Below are 20,924 nucleotides of genomic sequence, written 5' to 3' on the forward strand. Positions count from 1 at the left end.
TTATATCTCAGCAGCTCTTCTCCTGCTTTGCCTTCCCCCTGTGCACCCGCACAGACTCTCTCACAGTCAAGTAGCTGCAGCTGAGCAGCACCCTCCTGCCATCCAGCAGCTTCGACCAGCAGGTCTCAGTCTCCTATTATGGGCAGGTCACATCCACGAAAATTGCTTGGCAAGCACTGCGTCTCACCAAGTCCATGCTGCATAGCTTCTCCTAGCTTCTATAATTTGCATAAACTCTTGCATGGAGAGCCTTTCTTTCCTCTGAACAGGGACTGCACAGGACTTTTCAATGATTTTCATTTCCTTCATCTTCTTTTATCTGTTTCCACGTTTTTTCAGTTTACTTCAATGCTTAAAATTATTCAGCACAGGTTGTTTATCAGCTTCACTGGAGCTGATTGCAAAGGGTCTGGAACGCCACGAGAGGGCCTCTCTTTCTTAACTCAGAGGCAGACCCCGATTGAACAGCCAGCATCCTGCATCCATTTCTAGTCAAAACTTTCATTTAGAAGATTTAGAAGATGGCCTTTAGGACTTAGAGCAGGAAAAGACCGTGTCTGAGGAGTACAATGAAATGAAGCAGAGAGCCAGAACACAGAACTTGTTCAGGCTCACTAAGGCCATTCAGATAAAAATAAATTTTGCTTTACGTTGGATGAGCGAAGATTTTTGCCAGGAGGTTGCCATGGTGACTTTTCAGCTCTCCTAAACCTCCTCATACTGTAATTACATCTCAGAGCCCAGGAGCTAAGAATCTGCAATTCTTTGGAGGAAGAATGTGGGTGGCTGACTCTTCAGGATGTTTGTTAACCAGCCATTTTTATTCTAAAACAAAAAGATCCATATACTTTGCTTTTAACAGGTGCTTGCAGTTTCTGTGAACTCTTCAGGCATTTCTGGCTGCCATGTTCCAAGACCTGCTTGAATAACTTTTAAACTAAGAGCCTCCCTATTCAGAACACCTCCATCCTGCAAAGGGTAATTAAAGGATGTTTAGCTCCAGTTGGGCTGAGCTTTCTTCAAATCACTGGACATTTCAGTTTGGTACCTAAACTAAAAAGCACACAATGACAGGAGCATTCTTGCATTTCCTCAGCTTTTGTAATTTAGGTTAGTTGTCACTGACTGAGCACTGAAAACACAGAAACCTGTGCAAATATTATTCACGCTCTCTAAACATCAGACTTACCCCGTTCTGCCCAGCTCCCCTGAGATAAGGCACCATTAAAAAAGAATTAAAGCCCAGAACACATATTCTTTGATTCAGTGTAAAATACTGTACAGCAAAGGGAACCGGTACTAAGTTTCAATACACAATTCTCACTCTTTTTCTTCAAAACAGATGCATCAGCTGCCTTTTACAGCCACACAGCACAGGGGCCTGGTTGCACAGGGCAGTGGGCCAAGGGAGGGCTGGAACTACCCTCAGAACACTGACCTGTAAACAGCATCACAAAATCATAACAAATACCATTTATAGTTCGTGAACTAGAAGCCAGTAAATTTTATTGTAAAATATTAGAGTTCTTCACTATGTAAGGGCAAGAAAAGATAGCAGGGTGTTTAATTTCCTGAGAGCTGACAGTTAGTCCATACAAACTTCTAGATTACAAATTGCTTTAAGTACGAGATTGACTTAGTTTTTGGTTTTTTTTAAAATTTCATAGCTCGGACAAAATCTTTTTGACCATGAGTTACTGAGTCCTGCAGCAAGCATTCCAGAAATCTGGCTAAAACCCCCCCACCTCCCACTCCCAAGATGCAGCAGCTCTAGGTGTGACCAGTGAGGATGAGGAGGGGGCAGCTCCTGCCAGAGGCTGCTTTCAGAGGGTTACCTGGGCACACTTGCACAGGGAACTACCAGCCCAGAGAAGGAAACGGAAGTATCCCGAATGTCCCTCGGGGAACGACGGTCGGAGCATCCGGCAGGGGCTGCGGAGCAGCCGGATGCGCCCGGGCACGGCGCCCCGCTTAGAGAAAATGCCGAGGGAAGAGCCCTCTTGCCAAGGGGCAGCACCTGAGCAGGTGGGGCAGCATGCGGCATGAAAGCCTGGGGGGCTTTCAGCTCTTATCAGTCCCTCCCTAGTGCCCCCAGAAAAGGGAGGGATTACTAGGAGAAAGGGGATTTAAATTGAGGGGAAAAGGTTCCTTTCCCACAATTGCCCGCATTCAAATTGAAGAGGAATCTGCTTCCCCGGCAACTTCAATGGTCTCAATCGAAGGAAACCCTACCTTTTCCATGCCGTTACGGGTATTAATTGACAGGGAGTCCCCATCTTTCATTATTTTGCAGTTTAAATGGAAGGGGAAAACCTCGATGATGCTTTACTATGTGTTTGAATTAAGAGTAGCTCTGCCCTTTTCATCATCCAAAGGCTGAAATGGAGAGGGAAGCCCAACTGTCCCTCCTTTTTAAGGGTTTGAATTGGTGGAAAAATCCCCCGTTTTCCATCACTGGAGAGATTCAAAGTGATGAATGCTCCTCTTTACCCAATATTTCAGGGGATTAAATTAAAGGGGAGAAGCCATTTATTTGCCACTGTGTTAGTTTAAGTGGAGGCAACTGCCCTATTTCCTCATTTTAAGGGGTGCACTTGAAGCAAGCTTTGCCTTTTTCAGCATTTTAGGGGTTTAAAACTGCATTTCAAGGCACTTCTACCAAATATTTTGGATGGGAGAAAGGCCAGCACATGTGCACATATGTACCACTAATACTATGTGGGAGTTTATTATTTTTCCTATTTTTATTTATAATGTAGATAGCCCTAATTAGAGGTTCTAAGGAGACTTGACTACTTATATCATTAGTATTCTTCTCCACCCTACTTAGTCACACATGAAGTAATACTTAGCAGTCACTAAGGAATAATTATGTAAGTTAACAGCAACTTATCAAGTTGCTGTTAACTTACATAAATTACCAAGCTGTGCTGCTTAAACGCAAAGTTTTATTTCTTACCTGTTTTCTGCACTTTTGCTCCAAGTAGCTGTAGCAAAAAGAAAGTGCTGCTATTTCCCTAAAGAGCTTTCTCCTATATCAAGCCCTTTACTCCCCTTGAACTCAAGTCAGAGGAGCCAAACAGCTGTAGCCCCTTGGAGGGCTTTTATACCTGGTGGGATTTGCCCCCCCCCCCCCCCCCCCCCCCCCCCTTTTCTGGGGTATCATGGGAATGAGAGGCGGTCACAATCAGGGGTATATTAACCCCAGCCTTTACTGGGGGGCCTTCATTCCCTCTCTGGGATCAGCTAGGATAGGAGCTCTTCTCTCATTTTAGTGAAGAGGCTCTTTCAGTTTATCTCAGCTTGTTTTTAGCAAGTGCTTTCAGATGTCTAAAGCAATAGAGGCTTTGAAGATACTGTGAAGAAAACAATATAGAATACAGGGAGTATTTAAGTTCACAGTTTTGGGTTTTGTGTTTAGGGGTGGTAAGGTGCATTTGTAATTTCTAGTTTTGTTCTTATTTTGTTTTGTATTTTTTTTTAGGAGAAGTGCAGCTTCCAGAGGCTCCGGGTTGTGTTAACTACAGCACTTTTCAGCAGATGCATCGTGTTACAAGAGGGATCTGCCCAGCGTCCAAGATGAAGTTTGAGATTCAGGCTTCAGGTGAGTTGAGGATTGTGACTAGGAGAGGGAGGCTGAGCAGGTATCCAGTTAGGAGTTATTGTTGGGGGGGTGGTTTTGAAGGCAGCAGGGTGAGAAAGGGTGTTTATTTGAGCCCCCCACCCAAGGCCTTTTAGAAGCCGAGCAGAGGCATTCCCACGTCTTACAGCACACAAGGTCATCCACTGTACTCACAGGAATGCCATTTTACTTTGCATTTCTCTTACCCAGGTGCCACTCATAATAATGGCCACACTGTTGGAATCAGGATGAAGCTGGAGCCTGAAGGAGCCAGGCACACTCAGGAGAGGGCAAGTATCTGACTTGCTGGGATTTGGCCCACATAACTCTGTACTCATACTTTGGTTTTGTTTTTCTTTATTGTAGCTGACCGAGAGGCTAACAGGCCATCACAGGGCCCTCCGAGGCAGACTCATTTCAGGTGCAACGTGGACCCTCATCACCGATCATCCAAAAGATAAGTCAGGGCCACGGCCTGGAGATGGGACGATGGGAGAGTAGCGGGTTGGGAGTTCCTGGGACAGATTTAAAAATTAGCAGAGGGAAAAGTAATCCTCTCCAAGGGGCCTCTTAGGGCAGCTAAAGGGAGAGGCTCTACTTTTGAAGGCAGCTTTCAGGCGGGCAGCGCAGAACAGTTCCGGTCCACATCGTGTTGTCCGGTGTACTGTGTTACCTAGTGTGTCTTTGGGGTCCCTTTTGCCTTTTCCCCTCGAGGCCCTCACCACAAGCATGATGTGTTGTTTGTTGTCCCCCTGTTTGTCACGTTCCGTGTCACGGGTGTCTGCACATATTTGTGCCAGAGCTGCTCTGCCCTGCCCTGTCGCATAGCCTGCTGCAACAGGACAAGTCCCAGGGACTCGCAGTTTGTGGGGTGTCGCCGGACTCTAGATGATATTCCTAAGTAGACACAAGATGTTTGGAGCTGTGAAGTTATCCTGCAGCCCTTTGAATTTTGTCCTCACTTTCTTTCAGATGCAGAAGAATAAAACCCAGGACAAAATCCATCCACCCATCCCAAGCGAGGAGGTTCCCCTGAGCAGGTCAGTCACCGTTTGTCTCTGCAGGGGGAGTGTAAAGTGTGACTTTGTTACAGCACTGTTCTTTTTCTTTTTAGGAGGTAAAGCTGGATATCAGCAGTCAAGATGAGGTGGTCAAGGTGAGCATTGAGTAGCGTCCAGAAGCAGTTGTTATTGCTCAAGTCTCACTTTCCGGTGCAACTCTAAGCATCCGTTCCTGTTTCTGCGCTTTAGGCAATCCACTCAGAGTATGCCGAGCCCCAGTCACCGACCGGCCGACGCACCGGGTGTGCCGCTCTCCCGAGCCCTGGGGAAGAATCGCGGGACTCGGCGATGAAGCCTCTGCCCTTTCTATTTAAAGGTGTCACCAGGGTAGCCTTCTTCAATGGCCGAGGAGTTGTGGTGAGTCAGGGAAGTAGGGAGGAGGAGCGAGGGTCCACTCAGGTTTGAGCAATGCCACATCACCTCGTCTCCTTTTAACCCAGGCTTACCCCGTGACGATGGCATCAGCCTTGGAGTGTGGCCAAAGGGTGCAGCCCCAGGAGACAGGCATTCTTAGGAAAAGAGTGAGTAGCAGAATTGTTGGGTTTTAGCCAGTGTGCTGCAGAGATCATGCATTGATATTTGGATTTCTTTCATGTAGCTGACTAAGAAACATCAGGAAGATGTTGAACAACAGTGCCAGCAGGAACTTCCCAGCTGTCGAGGCCGCCTTCTTTTGTACATGACACAGACCTGCATCCCCAGATGTCCGAGAGATAAGTAGAGGGCTGCAACCCACAGAGGGGATGAAAGCGGGGCGCAGGGTAGGGACCCACCGGGAGGGGTTTTTGAGTCACCTTTGGAGATGGGGGTGTCCATGAAGCGGCCCCTTAGGGCCCATAAAAGGAAAGTGTCACTTTTGATGACAGAACTGAGGTGCGCAGGGCAGAGCAGTCCTGGTGTGTATCGTGTCCCTTGTCTATTGTGCATTATGTGTTGTTTGGATATGTCATGTCTTTTACCTTAGCCCTTTGAGGGGCCTATCAGAAACCCTGGCATCATTCTTAGCATCTGTGATCTCTGCATTCCTTGGCCTGGTACCTATGCCATAGAAGTTTCAACTTGGGAGCTCAGACAGGCATCAGACTCTCTTCTCTTTTTATAAGCATCCAGTCAGATCTCTTTTCAGGTCTTGTTCTGAGCTGTATGGACAGCTATGCCCGCCAGGGTCCATTAAGGCTGAGTTGGACTTGTAAGAATGTGAGGGCAGGTAGAGGATTCTGACTGTAGGATTTCTGGGTATCCATCTTTGCAGTTCTTGGAATAAATCATTCAGTTAGTATCTTCCTCCTTCAGTGTTTTCTGAGCCTCATGGTCAGCTCACCATCACTCTCACCTCGATCATCTCCTTTTGCATTCTCTGTCCTTGCAGCCATTTTCCTTGCCAAGAGATTTTTGTCTGTGTCTTGTGCCTGTGGTTTGTCACGTCCTGTCTGTCCTGTGTCACGGGTGTCTGCACACATTTGTGCCAGAGCTGCTCTGCCCTGCCGCATAGGCTGGTGCAATAGGAGAAGTCCCGGGGACTTGCAGTTGGTAATGTGGGGTGTAGTTGGACTCTAGATGGGATTTATAGATGGATACAAGATGTCTGGAGCTCTGAAGTTATCCTGCAACAGTTTGACTCTTGTCCTAATTTTTTTTTCAGATTTTGGGTGGATTAAATCTGTGTCAGAGCGCCCCATCCCAGGTGAGCTATTTCCCCTGAGCAGGTGAGGCACCATTTGTCTCTGCAGCAGAAGTGTATGTGGTGACTCTGTTACAGCTCTGTTCTTTATCTTTCTTTTTAGGAAGTAAATCTGGATACCAGCAGTCAAGGTGAGCAGTGGAGAGTAGTTGTTATTGCTCCAGTCTCAATTTCCGGTGGAGCCCTAAGCTTCCATTCTTGTTTGTGTGCTTTAGGCAATCCACTTCGAGTATGCTAAGCCCCTGTCACCAGCTGGCTGATGCACCGGGTTTCCTGCACATGTGAGCCCTGTGGATGCATTGTGGACCTGGTGATGAAGCCCTGAACTTTTCTCTTTAAAGGTGCCATCCAGGTGGCCTTTGGCAATGGCCCAGGAGTTGCGGTGAGTCAGGGAAGTAGGGAGGAGGAGCAAGGGTCCACTCGGGTTTCAGCCATGCCAAATCACCTCATCTCCTCTTAACCCAGGCACCCCCCGTGATGATGGCCTCGGTCTCCGAGCGTGCCCGAAGCGTGCGGCCTGAGCAGCTGAGCGTTCTTAGGACCATGGTGAGTAGCAGACTTTTGGGGTTTTGGCCGATGGGTTGATGAGATCAGGTACTGACGTTTGGTTTTCTTTAATACAGCTGTCTCAGAGACACCAGCCTGGTGCCAGCAGCACCTTCCCAGCTGACGAGGTGGCCTTTCTTTGCACCTGAGACCAGCATCCCCAGATGCGCGAGAGATAAGTAGAGGGCTATGACCCACAGAGGGGATGAAAGTAGGGTGTGGGTTTGGGAATTACTGGGAGGGGTTTTTGTGTCCGCTTTGGAGGAGGTGGGGGGTGTTCATGAAGTGGCCCCTTAGGCCCCCTAAAAGCAAAGTCTCACTTTGGATCACAGTGCTGAGGTGCACAGGGCAGAGCAGTCCCGGCGTGTATCATGTCACTTGTCTTTTGTGCATTATGTCTTGTTTGGGTATCTCATGTCTTTTATCCTAGCCCTTTGAGGGGCCTGTCAGAAACCTTGGCACCATTCTTAGTATCTGTGATCTCAGTGTTCCTTGCCCTGGCACCTATGCCATGGAAGTTTTGACTCAGGAGCTCAGGCAGGTATCAGAATCTCATCTCTCTTTAGAAGCATCCAGTCAGATGTCTTGTCACATCTTGTTCTAAGCTGTACAGAGAGCCGTGCCCCACAAGGATCCATTAAGGTGGATTAGGCCTTCTAAGAATGCGATGTTAGGGAGAGAACTCTGACTGTAGGATTCTCGGGCATCCATCTTTGCTGTTCTTGGAATAAATCATTCAGTTAGCATCTTCTTCCTCCAGGGTTCTCTGAGCCTCATCAGCTCACCATTGGTCTCACCTTAGTCATCTCGTTTTGCATTCTCTCAGTCCTCGCAATCATTTTCCTTGCCCAGAGATTTCTGTTCCTGTTGTGTCCCAATTGTTTGTCACGTCCTGTCCTGTGTCATGGGTGTCTGCACACACATTTGTGCTGGAGCTGCTCTGCCCTGCCGCATAGCCTGGTGCAATTGGACAAGCTCTGGGGAGTTGAAATTTGTAATGTGGGGTGTAGTTGGACTCTAGATGAGATTTGTAGATGGACACAAGATATCTGGAGCTCTTAAGTTATCCTGCAGACCTTTGACTTTTGTCCGAACTTTTTCTTTCAGATGCAGGAGGATAAAGTCCAGGGCAGAGCACCCCATCCCGGGTGAGGGGATTGCCCTGAGCAGGTGAGTCACTGTTTGTCTCTGCAGAGGAAGCATGAATGGTAGCTGTTACAGCATTGTTCTTTGTCTCTCTTTTTAGGAAGTCAAGGCAGAGGGCAGCCGTCAAGGCTGAGTGGGCAAGGTGAGCATTGAGTACTGTACAGAAGCAGTTGTTATTGCTGAAGTCTCAGTTTCTGGTGCAGCTCTAAGCATGTACTCTTGTTCTTTTTATTTTAGGTGGTCCACTTACAATCTATCCTGGCTAAGCATGACCATGCCAGGTGGGTGCAAGCTTAAGGTATTGGTGTGGCATCCTTGTCAGATTTGGGAGGTTGTGTTTTCACAGTATCTCAGCATGCTTTTCTGCTTTGTTTCTTTGCAGGTGCTGTCGCTGCCCTAGGCACGCCAAGGAACAGAGAAGGGCAGGTGAGCCATTGTTTAGGCAGGCTGACTCCTAGGTGAGCATTACACAGCAGCATGCTAAGTGTGTACCTATTCTTTTTGCAGGTATCTTCTGGGCAGCCTCCGGAGTCAAATCAAGATTTGAGGTGAGCCGGGGCAGTGGTACAAAGGAGTCCTGGGGATTACTGTTGTTGAGGGCAATAGTCACCTTTTCTGTTTTGTCTTACGTACCCTGAGGAGGCTCTTAGCCAAAGCTTGGAAACGGCAGCACCGAAGCACACGTGGAGGACATCTCAACGTCCAACCAACGATGGCTTTTGTCCGCTTGTCTTCCAAAAGCTAAGTGTCAGGGCCACTGGTTGGGAGAAGGGGAAAAATCTTTACTATCACAGGGAGCAATTGATGTCCGCTTAGCAGAGAGGTCTGTAGCGGGACAGGCTCTCTGGAAGTAAAGGGAGAGGGTTTCTCCTCAGCCTGACCAGAGCCTTTGCCGGGCAGGGCAGTTCCGATCCATCTCCACGTTCTCAGGAACTTTGCGTCGTCCGCCTTCCTCGACTCGACGTTGTCACGGATCTTTCCCCCGAGGAGCTCGCCTTCACGTCTGGAGCTATCGCCACGGTCACCCGGCAGTCGGCTTCTTTGTCTAGGTTTACGCAGCCTCTTGAGCATCCTCTTAACTGCTTTGCTACTAACTTCTTATAGTGAGTTACGTTTCATCATGTGCTATCATCGTAGGGCTTTCTTTCCTTTGGCATCATCGGCCTCTGGCTCATCTTGCAGTAGGAATCTTGGGTCCATAAGGTCAAAGTGCCAGGCAGTTTCCAATTGTCTGTTATGTTGTCCGTGTCTGGTATGTAGTGTGTGTCCATTGTCTTCCATGTAGTAGGCTTTTGTTACATCTCGATGCTTTATCGGCACTATTCTGTGCCATATAGGCTGTATTTTACTCACGTTCCTTCCCGGATATCGCTTATTCCGGCATCTTTCCTTTTTTACTCTTTGAGACAGGAAGGATTACACAAGGTGTCATGCATCTTCCTTCTCACTACTAGCTTTGGTAGTGCCTTTTTTTCCATGCCATTCTCTTGGACTTCTAGAGGGAGTGTCTTACTCCCTCCTCAGGTGACTGCAGTAGTTCTGTAGGTTCTATCTTCTCAAAAGGTATATGGCTCAAGAATTAATCTTCTAGAGAGTTATCTGAAGTTCTGGCTCATGCTGTATGTACAGATGTCGCCTTATATTGTGTGTACTTACACTATACATACACTTGCACTGTATGTGTCAGCTTATATTGGGTGTACTTATGTTGTACCACTTATAACTGGAGCTGCTCTGCCCTGGCACATAGTCACAGGTAGAACAGTTATATAAATTTTACTGTTCATCTGTCTTCTATGGGTAGATAGAAGACCGATGAACAGTAGATAGATTTTGGGTAGAAAATTTATCGGTCCAGAGCGGGGACAAGTCCTAGCTATCAGATAGCCACTTGTTGACCGCTTCCTGTCATCTCACAGGTACCCGAGGCTACTGATTTCCCCAGAATCTACCATTTGATGTCAAGGAGCGGCAGCCAGAAGATGTGTCGCAGCACGTTCTTCAGTGTCTCAAGTAAGGGCTGCAGTGAGTGTAAGTTGGAAGAATGTGTGAGTGTGTGTGACAGCATGTGACTGTGTCTGTCTGTGTCGGCTTGTCTCTGCACATGTGAGTGCATTCTGACTGGATTTAACCTTGTGTGTGTGACGTTTGCCTTTCAAGTTTTTCAACTCATTTTTAAATTTAGAATAAAAAATCCCCAGCCAGAGTTCCCCCCCCCACCCCGCGGCTGGGTTTTTTTCCCTCTGTCCCAGTTAGTCTGCGAGGTGACATTCATTGCTGGAGTTTGCGTGTGGACCAGCCAGGGACTGGGGTTTTCGTCAGGCAGGAGGATTGTTTGGAGGCTCCTGGGACCTGTGTTCCTGAGGCATGGTGTGAATGTGTGCTGGGGGTTAGCAGACTGGTTGAGGTGTGAGTGTGGGTTTGTGTGTAAGCTGAAGGAAGTGTGTGTGGTATTGAAGGGTTCTAGGGTTGTAACCTTGTATGAGTTTGGCTTTTCAGGTTTTTCAACTCATTTTTAAATTTAGAATAAAAAATCTCCAGCCAGGGCCTGTTTTTTTTTTTTTCCCCTGGCCTGGGTTTTTTTTTTCCTCTGTCCCAGTTTGTCTGCGAGGTGACGTTTGTTGCCAGAGTTTGGGCATGGGTTTTCGTCAGGCAGGAGGATTTTTTTTGGAGGCTCCCGGGAACCACGTTCCCAAGGACCAATGATTGCTGGGGTGTAATTTAGCAGTTGTGACGAGAGAGATGGTGAGTTTGTGTGTAATGTGAAGGGGGTGTTAATGGTAGATGAGTGTTGTTTTCTGTGTGCTTTTGTTGTTTTGGGTTTCCTGTAACAATAAATCAACATGTAATGAAAATATAAACACAAGGTGATAACCTTTTTCTATCTGTGTTGCTTTGCATTGCTCTGCATTTGCATTAGCTGCTGCATTTCCCTGTATTGGTCTATATGTAAATTAGACTTTTAGCAGTGCGTCTATGGATTGTATCTGCACTTGCATTTGTATACACTGTTTCCATGTATTTTGCTGAAGTGTAAATAAAAACATTCATTTAATAAAGTTGAATCACCCCTAATAAAGATACCCCCTGCCCTTCCCTACCCCCACTGTGGCTCCTGTCTTTTTTTGGCGTGGTTTTGTCATTTCTTTCCACTGTATTTCTTCCTTTTGCTCCTCACTTTACTTTTCTATTTCTACCTTAAATTCTATCTATGTCTAACCCTTTGTTTCTGTTTCTCACTGTTTCTGACAGTGTCTCTGCTTCTGTAACTCTGTTTCCATCTGCTTCCTTTTTTCTGTTTGTCCATTTCACTATTTCTGTCTGACTGTATTTATTTTTCTCTCTTTTGTCTATACTTTGCACCTTATTTCTTTTTCTTAATAACTTTCACCCTCACTCTTCTTGCTTCTTGTTCTCCCTGTGTTCTCCTTTTCCTTGGTGTGTCTTTTTTGCTCTTAAGGGTAGAGTGATGAAGGAAAAGACTAAGTTTTCACTTTAACTCTGATCCTAACCACTTTCTGTTCCTCTAACTCCTGTACTTCTTCAGTTTTCCTACCCTCCTTTTCTCTCTGTCTCCTTTTCTCTCTGTCTTCTTTTCTCTCCATCTCACTCACCTTTTCTCTGTTGCAACCTTGCGCCTGAAAACCCTGTCGATGATAGAATACTGCCTGGGCCTGTGCTGGCACCTGTTGGGGGGGTGCTGAAATCACTGTGGGGCTGGTAAGTGGATGGTGGGGCTGGGACTTTGAATGAAAATGGAAAAGGTACTAGATCTGAGCAACCTGTCATTTTTATATCTGTTCCTTGGTAAAGGTTACAAACATCTTTGTTGGCTGCCTTCCTTAGGAGCTAAAAGTGCCTGGTGCAACACCTGCTGACATTTCTGATGTTGCTTACAGGATTCAGGGGCGCTGTGCCTGTGGCCAGCTCTGCAGAATATTCCACCAGCTTGTCTTGAGGAGACAGCCTATGAGCCTGCATTTCTTGTACCATGGGCTCTTTTGCAGCATATTCTACTGTGGCCTTTCACAGGTCTTGGCTGTAGTGTGCAAAATACAATTTTCTTCCACTCCTTGTTTCCCCAGCTGTCACTTGCATTTGAATCAGTGTGTGAGCTGAGTGCATCCATGGACTGGGGTGAGCTCAGTTCTGCCAGCAGGAGTTTGACAAGACTGTCTGATGCAGGGCATCAGTTCACTCAGCATTACCTGGATGGTTGCATCCTTGTCTAAATTTTTTGATTACAGAAAATAATCATGTTTATATATATATATTAAAAAATAGATATTTTATAGCAGTTGCAGGTAAACTCTCAGGGTTGGTTTTTGAAATATTTTTTAAACTAAAATATTCTACAATCATGCATGTGATTTTTAACATTTAATACACAAGAATAAATTTCTTGCTGGTTTTAGAGTCTTGCACTGATAGTCTGTGTGGTTTCTCTTCTTTACCTGTTCCAGGGAATTCTTAGGAAACCTCTGTATCCTTGAGGCAGTTTTTCTGTCTGTTCTCAATTGTCTTCTGAAATCCAGACCATTCACTGTGCTGTGCAAAACATGTCTTAGCCTCCCATCACATTAATTCTGAGCACACTGTGTGTTTGGCGCTCCGCCTTTTCCTCTGTCCTTCTCCATGGCCCACTCCTGTTCCTTTTTTATTCTGTGTGGTGATTTCCATGCCATTCTTTCTCACTGGATGCTTGTGAACCATTCCATTTCCCTCTTCTTTTTTAATCCCTCTCTAATGCTGCCTGTCCCAGTCTGGTTTTCTTTGGTTGGTTGTTCTTTGATTTTGGGTTGTTTTTTTTTTTTTTTTTGGGGGGGGGGGGGGTGTGTGTTCTTGTTTTGGGGGTTTTTTTTGGTGGTTGTTTTTTGTTTATGCCTTCTTTGTATTCCTTTTATATTCTTGGTGGCTCTCTGGTGCTCCTGTGTGCCATTCCCTATCCCCGTTCCTTTTTAATTCCTCTCTGTTATGCTGCCCATCCCAGGTTTTGTGGTTGTTTTTTCAACTTCATTCTGCACCCCATTCTTACTTTTCTTCTTGTGTCCTCTCTGCTGCCCCTCCCTCTTTCTGCCTCTCTCCTGTGACTGCGGGGCTGGGGAGGAACTTCTGGGGGCTGCCCCCCCATTCTTGTTGCAGCAGAGTCACTTTTGGGGGCGATGTACTCATGGAAAGGGCTTGAATAAAGCACCACTCTGCTGTCCAGGGCAGTTTGATTCCTTCTGTGCCTTCTTTGGGGGTGAGGAAGTAAGGCTGAGGGAGAGGGGCTGGAGACTTGGGGGCTCTGATGTCATTTGGGGCACCGCAATGTCCCTAGGAGGGAGAGCCAGGCTGTAGCCATGATATTTTCTGAAAAATCCTTTCCTTAGCATTTTTTCTCCTGAGAGGCCGCAGGAACAAAATGTAAACAATGATTATCTGCTGCTGTGGAATGCAACAGGTGGACCTGTGATTGGTGTCATGTGGGTGTTTCTAATTAATGGCCAATCACATCCAGCTGGCTCAGACTCTCTGTCTGAGACACAAGCCTTTGTTATCATTTTTTCTTTTTCTGTTCTTAGCTAGCCTTTTGATGAAATCCTTTCTTCTTTTAGTATAGTTTTAATGTAATATAAATCATAAAATAATAAATCAAGCCTTCTGAAACATGGAGTCAACTCCTCGTCTCTTCCCTCATCCTGACTCCTGTGAACACCGTCACACCAGGCTGTGATGGAGGAGCAGGTGAGTGGGGAGTGAGGGGGGGGGTCATGCTGGGTAACCTTCCCCCAGAGGGACCAAAAGCTGCCAGAAAATTCACGCGGAGGGGTGGGTGTAGAACACCAAAACCTGTCAAGTTTTTCGTTTTTATAGGTATTTTCAAAGAATTGGAATTTATCTCTAAAACCATTTGGAAAGAATGGTTTGGAACGAATCTATCCATTCTATTGTATACGGGAATATAGGAAACTCTGACTAGAGATGCGCAGTCGTTTTGAAACCAACGCTATAACGTTTTTACCTAGGAATGAACCAATCAAGTGCCCTTAAACCGTAGGAACAGCTGCTGGGGCTGAAGGGAATAAATACAAAAGGCTCTCCGGCAGCTTCGGCCTCCGTTCCCTGCCTGCCCCAAGGTGCGTCCAGCCCGGCCCGGGCAGGGGGGGCGGTGCTGCCACCTTGTGGGCACAGAACGGTACTGTGCACAGAGAGGAGCGGTGAAGCACAGTTAGGGGTGCAAAGGGGCGTGGCCGGGCTTGAGCGGCCGCCGTGCGGGGCCGTGGCTGGGAAGAACGACAGCGGCGGGGCCGGTTTCGGCGGGCGGCGGAGGCGCGGAGGGGACAGAGCTGCCATTTCAAGACGGCGAAGCGCCCGCGTACCAGGACCCTGCATGAGCCGGGTCGGGCTCCAGCCACACTCAAGATGGCGCCGCGGGAGGACTCCGGCAGAGGCGTCGCCGCCGCTTCCTGCCGCGGTTCGCGGGGCTCCGGTGCCGCTGACCCCGCCACCCGTTTTCTCCCGCCGGGAAAAGCAGCAGAAAATGGCGCTGAGAGTGGATCGGCGTCGGGACCGGGTTGAGACAGCCGGCAAGAGAAACGCCTGTGTGAGGAGCGGGGGATGCTTAAGGGTACCACAACAAAGATGGCGGCTCGGCCGGGAGTGGCTTCTGCCAGTACCAAAGATTGCGGAGAGGAAATCCAGGAGAAATGGCTGCTGGCATCCTGGGCTTGCCAGGCAGGTTTTGTACTTGATTGCAAGGCAGTTTTCCTGCCTCTGCAGGGGGTGAAAACTGGAAAGGGGAGACAAAAAAAAGGTCACTTTTACGCCACACCCAAGATGGTGGCTCAGGACGGCACTCACTTGCCCTTGCAATGATGGCGGCAGTGTGCTCATGCGCCTTGGGTAGGGAGAAGAGAGGGCGGTACGGGAAATACCCCGCTCCGTCTGATCGGAAAAGTGCTTTCTCCTGGGTCTGGGCGGCATTGAGGTCACAACGAGTTCCAAATTATCCTTGTGCCTCTTCTGTTGTGACTAAGTCGGCGTTCCCTGAAGCCTGTGCTGGAGAATGGGAGGAAGATCCCTGCTGGTTGCTGTGTCCTCGGTGGGCAAAGAACTCTGGCCAGATGGCTTGGTGAGTATTGAAAATGTGAAAAGTGCGTATTTTGTGATTGTCTTTTCTCAAATATTAAAATGAATATTATATGTGTTGTGTTAGAAAGTAATGCTGTATTCTCTTAAGTAGTGTGTTAAATATAGTTTTAGGTTATAACAAAATGTTAAAGTAGAAACTATGCTATGTAGGAGACTTTTTTTAAAGAAAGGACTCACAGCGAGATAGCAGTCACAGGACACCTAAATCTTTCAGAGAAAAAGAATTTATTGCCCTCTTATCAGAAGAAACGAACTTCTTCCTGCCTTGAAGGCGCTGTTAGGATTCAGAGGAAGAAGTTGATGATGACCAGACAGAATCCTGTGTTTGAATGGAATTTATGCATCATGTACGAAGTGTATGACTATGCAACAGGCTATTGCTTTTAAGGGTTAATCCTTTGTTAATGGGGGTCCTTTTTCAGGCTCGTGCTGCCCGGAAAAAGGTACCCGGACGTCCGTAACTCTTTGTCTCTATTGTCTCATATTTAATTATATTTGTCCAAATTATTATTACTCTAATTGTATTACTATTTTTATAACCATTTAATTACTGTTAAACTTTTAAAATTTTAAAAACAAGCGATTGGCGTTTTTCACAGGATCAATCCTGCTTCCTTTTCACTGAATTGTTGTAATGAGTCATCAGCTTTTAGCCAGCCTCAGTTCAGTTTCTTTTTCACGAATTTTTTTGGTTGTTTTGATCCTGAACTTGCCAAACCCTTAAGTTTGCTAAATTAACCCTGAGAAGGTTCTACAAGCCAATGCTGAGGGGATTGGATAGTTAGGATCTTACGGCCCTTCAAGGGTTGGGTTCACCCCCTGATTTTGGTGCCAAGGGAAACTCCAAGTTAACACGGATCAAAATAGGAAACAGTTCCCTCATCAAAGTCAGCTTTCCAAACCTCTGTTCAGGATCCAAAAGAAATGGGAATGCCCTTGGCAAAAAAGGTGCTTTTGAGACAAAGTAAGCCTAAAATGCCTGTAAGCAGGAAATCCAGGAGAAATGGCTGCTGGCATCCTGGGCTTGCCAGGCAGGTTTTGTACTTGATTGCAAGGCAGTTTTCCTGCCTCTGCATGGGGTGGCACCTGCATCCCACTGGAAAGGGGAGAGAAATAATTCCCCTCCTTCCCTGGCCCAGCCCTGGAGTGGGAGCAGCTTGCCCTTATCCTGGAGTTATCCTGCTCCTGCCCAGCATCCCTCTGGTACCCTCATGTGCTTCCCAAGCTCCCAGCACTGATGGATCTAAACATGGAGAACAATCCCTGTTCGTTCTCTTCTCCATCCTTGATGTTCGTGGGCCCTGCATCTCCCTGGCTATTCCCTGTCTGACTCCTCATCTCCATCCCACCTTCTCCTGGTCACATCTGAGCCTGAGATGCGTTTAGCAGCAAATCCATTCCTTTAAAGGAAGCCCAGTGCAAAGAGCAACCAGCTGCAGGTAAGTCTTCCTGCATTTCATTTTTCTCTGTCTGCAGGCTCTGTCTTCCTGCATTTCATTTTTCTCTGTCCAGTTTTGGAGGGTTTCTCTCCGTGCTTTCCCATGACCCAGATGTGTCCCTTCCTTTGTCCAGATCCAGTGCCAAAGGATTAAACAACTGATGAGTGGTGTCCGGGATGAGAATGGTTCTGCTAAAATTAGGGAAAGAATGCTAGAAGAAAAATGAGCTTTCTTTGAATGTCTGGAATAAAAACACTGGGAAAGGGCACTTTTTAATTCAATTTGGTGCCACCTCCCTGTTTTTTATGGCTAAAACTCCATGGTGAGCAATCCAAGCCAAAAGATGAAATGCAGGAGTCTTTGATTCTGCAGTGAGCTTAACTTCCCTTTTCTCCTCTCTTTCAGGACAGGGAGAACCACTGAACTTGTCCTGGCCTTGCCAAGGTGTTTGAGCTGCCAAATCCAAACTGGTCCTGATGATGGAGGACTTAAGAAATTACTCAATCCAACTAAATGCTTTAAAAAGGGAGATGGTTTGGTTATAAAAATATTTCTGCCTGAGACTGGGAAGAGATTGGGAAGAGTTAAACCCCCCAATTTTGCATAACAGCACAAGGATTTTTTAATTCTTTGCCTTTTTTTCCCTTCCTTTGAATGGGTTTGTTTGTTTCCCCTTGGAAACTGCACACACAATAGGCAGATTTTTCAATTTAGCCATTTTTTCCCACTTTTAGTCTTCAATGGAGCCCAGGTGCCAATTGTTTTCTGCTTGGTTTCTGCCTTCCCTTTCCTGCCTACAGCTTAACCCCTTTCTCTCCTTCCTGCTTTTTGGCCATCACTGGTCATGCAGATGATGCTGATGCAGATGGCTGATAAATGGCTGATAAATAATTATCAAACAGCTTGGGAATAGTCTGTATCAGGTATCAGTAACATTAAAAATGCAGTATATGGACCATCAACCAATGAATTTAGCAACAGTTGGATAGTAACTAATCATCTTTCCTTTGAAGCCCTCTTCATGGCATATTTACTTGTAAAGGGAAAGCGTTTGGTTTTTATTTTAAAAAATACTACAAATCACCAACAGCCAGCTTAAGTGAGCATGGAAGACTGACAAAGACATTGTAATGTTTTTTCTTTTAAATCCCTCACAACCCCATCACGTACTGGGGAGGCAGCTCAGTGAGTTTCAGCCCACAGCTGCCATCCTGTGCTCGTGGAGAGCAACCTCTCCAGCTGTCCCAGCCTCAGGAAAGCACAGAAGAGGGCTTTACACAGATCAGGGATTAAGCTAGACCCAGGTTGGGCTCAGCTCAGTCACCATGGCACTGTTAGAAGCCTTAAACCCTTTTTCTATCAGATTGATTGTGGTTGTGGTGCAGCCACTGTGTTGCTGTCAATGTGCTCCCCTGCAGCCTAGCCTGACATGGTGAGCAGGGGCTTGGGGTTCTGCCTCATGTGTTAAACATCAAACCAGAAGATAAAACAACAGATAAAACCCCTGCCCTCCCATGTGCATCATTCTGCACCACTGCTATGAGAGGAGGGTGAAAGACCCAGTCAGTTTTAGTTCTGTAAAGAAGCTCCAGAGCAGTGATGAGTGCCTGAATCACATCCCCTGCAGCCATCAGGGGAGTGAGGGCAGGGAAGAGGGCAGAGAAAGGGAAATAAAAAAACAACAGAGCCACCAAAACTGGAGGATGTGAGGATAAATCCAAAACTATGCTCTCCAAGAACTGAAAGAACACATTTCTTAAAACACGACATCCAAACTGGAATGAGGGACTTGCACTCTTTCCAGATCTTCCCAGCACCATAACCCATTAAAAAAAAAAAAAAAGCCATCTGGTGAAATGGGATGCTCCTTTAAACCTTGCAGAGACTTTCTCCAGCACCACAAACCACCCTTCCTGTTGCTCTTCCTTTACCACTCAGGGCTGAGCCATGAAGATCTGCTTCTTTAGTGTGTGTGTGTATATTTCAGGGTTTTTTTTTTAAACCAAGAAAAAAATCAATATCATATTTTTAAAAGAACCCCCAGAGCTTTGGGGAAAGTGGGCATAAATGTCAAACAAAACACAAAGAAAGACTGAGCTACTAAGGGATCTTAGAGCAGCAGTGGTGGGGTGGGAGGGAAGAAATATAGCAGACAAATTTAACACCATTTAGGAGGGTTTATAGACAATGTTTTCATTGCAAGCAGCATTTAGAAGTGACAATTTAGTGATTTATCATATCCCAGCACACTCCTTCCCTGTCAAAGTGATAGGCAGAACCAGCAGAGCAGCTCTGAACACACTGTTCACTACAAGGCACCACCAACAAACCCAGAACAGCTCCACCCTTGCCCAACCCTGTCCCCTTGGGCCTTCTGAGAAGCTGGGATTTAGGAGAAGGCCATGCAGGGGAGCAGTGTTTCAAATATCAAAGGATTTAAAAATATACAGGGCTATGAAAGCCAATGGGACCTGAAAGAATTGAAGGAGAAGGTGTCTTAGCAGAGCATCTTTAGCCAGTGCAGCCAGATAACCCTCGGATATCATTACTGGAGCATCTGGGAGTGAAGCCCAGCAGGAGATGTTGCAACATGAACTCCTGCCCAACATGAGAGGTTCCCAGGGACCAAAAACTCCGTGCAGAGCAGACAGGATCTGACCACAACACCTGCCTTGGGCAAAACCTGCTCTTCATTTCTCACGAGCCACAGAGAAACCTGGTGTATTTATGATCACTTCTCTCACCAGACCTGGTTGCAATCAGCACTGGATCCCAAAACTGAAGGAGAAGCCTTGCGTAGACAATTCCTCCTTCAAGGCTCAGCTCTAGTACCAGGCTTAAGACCTGGCATGCGCATGCATTTGGCAGGGAGTAGCAAATCAAGTGAAAGAACATTTCAGGGTTTTTTTCAGCTGATTGTTTAGGAATTTACTTGGAATAAGCTTCCTCCCCAAGAGGGATTTCAATTCTACACATGCACAAAGAGGAGAAAACATTAATGCAGCATTGAGACAGCTCCGTGGTGAGAGCAGTGGTTTTAAGGTTAAGGCCCTTGTATATCTGGGAGGGTGAAACCTCTGTGTTCAACCCTCTGGGATCATCACTTGGGCTTCCTGTGCTTCTCAAGCTCTCAAAGTAAAATTGACCCACAAAACTCATCTTTGTCTCAATCCTAATCCCTGCATCATCCTTCGGGTGTATTTCCTCACAATTAAATTAGAGTAGGAAATGCTTTGCAGCCCCTTCTTCCCCAAAGGCCCAATCTGCTTTAATGCAGGGATTAGGAATGCTCTTCAAGCCCAAGGTTTGGATGCAGCCAGTGAGACTCACATTTCAGAGGGACCATCAATGGTCTGATAAATACACAGCACTTTGAAGCAGGCTGCTGGGACTGAGGAGGGTATTTGAAGCCTGTTGAAATGCACTTCTAGCAGAAGTGCAAAATGAAATGTAATGTAGTAGCACTGGAAAATGAAATGCTGTTAGACAAGGCTGCTCCCCAGATTGGCTCTGCCTGGATCCACCTGCCCTGCAGCACAGCCTTCTCCCTTTCTCCTCACTGCCCTCTGCTCAGCACCAACCCAAAGCTGGGCTATTTCAATTCCTGTCAGACACAGAGCAGCTGATGGGCAGCAAATGCAGCCTTCCCAAAGTGGCTGCCCATGACCCGGCCTGCAGGGCAGAGCTCAGGGAGGAGGTGGCAGCTTCCTCAGTGGCTTTTCATGTCCTCTCTCTGCCGTGCAGACACTGGCATGCATGGCACAGCTCTGTTTTGGCAGCCGGTCCCTTGGCAGGGTTGTGTGAGCACAGGGTGAGCACAGGATGAACTCTCTCCTTGCTGTGACAGGGCTGACACAGTGACCTCGGCCAGCTGATGCTGCCTGTGCCATCACCTGGCACTGATGTGTTTGATGAAAATCCTTTTGCTGGGATTTTTCTCCTGAGAAGCCTCAGAACAGAAATGGAACCAATAACGATCTGCTGGCTGTGGAGTGTGGGCTGGAGATGGTTTAGCAACAGGGGCATCTTGGATTAGTCTCCTGTGCAGTTTCTACTTGATGACCAGTCATGGTCCAGCTGTGTCGGGGCTGTGAGCAGTCCCAGATTTTTATTTTTCATTCCTTTCCAGCTTTCTGATGTCTCCTTGCTCTTTTAGTATAGTTCTAATATCTCATTTTCTTTTAATATAATAGAGATCATAAAATAATATTTCAGCCTTCTGAAAGGTGGAGTCAAGATTCTCGTCTCTTCCCTTGTCCTGGGGACCCTCAAACACCACCACAGTCAGCGGCCGA

At 46.8% G+C, this 20,924-nt stretch overlaps 2 protein-coding genes across 10 annotated transcripts in view; one reads left to right on the plus strand and one right to left on the minus strand.

Annotated features, from left to right (window-relative positions):
• Positions 1 to 1,990, minus strand: part of ADGRG4 (adhesion G protein-coupled receptor G4) — a 36,679-nt gene extending 34,689 nt beyond the window's left edge. Inside the window, exon 1 of the mRNA XM_077185852.1 lies at positions 1,836 to 1,990. The gene's annotated coding sequence lies outside the window, so the exon portion shown is untranslated. The remainder of the gene's footprint in view (positions 1 to 1,835) is intronic.
• LOC129125630 (uncharacterized) lies at positions 1,823 to 17,591 on the plus strand. 9 transcript variants are annotated; one of them, XM_077185854.1, is made up of 25 exons: positions 1,823 to 2,025; positions 3,485 to 3,604; positions 3,833 to 3,912; positions 3,989 to 4,662; positions 4,737 to 4,778; positions 4,873 to 5,040; positions 5,124 to 5,204; positions 5,282 to 5,394; positions 6,324 to 6,367; positions 6,468 to 6,495; positions 6,580 to 6,593; positions 6,706 to 6,746; positions 6,830 to 6,910; positions 6,988 to 8,080; positions 8,157 to 8,198; positions 8,294 to 8,337; positions 8,439 to 8,482; positions 8,564 to 8,604; positions 8,699 to 9,159; positions 9,976 to 10,069; positions 11,717 to 11,776; positions 12,520 to 12,539; positions 13,445 to 13,783; positions 13,913 to 15,170; positions 17,035 to 17,591. In XM_077185854.1, the coding sequence occupies exons 6-14, from the start codon at positions 4,972 to 4,974 to the stop codon at positions 7,057 to 7,059; spliced, it is 543 nt and encodes a 180-aa protein (XP_077041969.1). In that variant the 5' UTR covers positions 1,823 to 2,025; positions 3,485 to 3,604; positions 3,833 to 3,912; positions 3,989 to 4,662; positions 4,737 to 4,778; positions 4,873 to 4,971; the 3' UTR covers positions 7,060 to 8,080; positions 8,157 to 8,198; positions 8,294 to 8,337; positions 8,439 to 8,482; positions 8,564 to 8,604; positions 8,699 to 9,159; positions 9,976 to 10,069; positions 11,717 to 11,776; positions 12,520 to 12,539; positions 13,445 to 13,783; positions 13,913 to 15,170; positions 17,035 to 17,591. The 9 variants fall into 9 exon arrangements, with proteins under 9 accessions (XP_077041969.1, XP_077041974.1, XP_077041970.1 ...); XM_077185859.1 differs by lacking the exons at positions 11,717 to 11,776; positions 12,520 to 12,539; positions 13,445 to 13,783; positions 13,913 to 15,170; positions 17,035 to 17,591 and adding an exon at positions 12,142 to 12,486; XM_077185855.1 differs by lacking the exons at positions 12,520 to 12,539; positions 13,445 to 13,783; positions 13,913 to 15,170; positions 17,035 to 17,591 and adding an exon at positions 11,956 to 12,133 and having other exon boundaries at positions 8,699 to 10,069.
• The last annotated feature ends 3,333 nt before the right edge of the window (positions 17,592 to 20,924 follow it).

Source organism: Agelaius phoeniceus, chromosome 14 (genome assembly GCF_051311805.1).
Source record: "Agelaius phoeniceus isolate bAgePho1 chromosome 14, bAgePho1.hap1, whole genome shotgun sequence".
Classification (NCBI taxonomy): Eukaryota; Metazoa; Chordata; class Aves; order Passeriformes; family Icteridae; genus Agelaius; species Agelaius phoeniceus.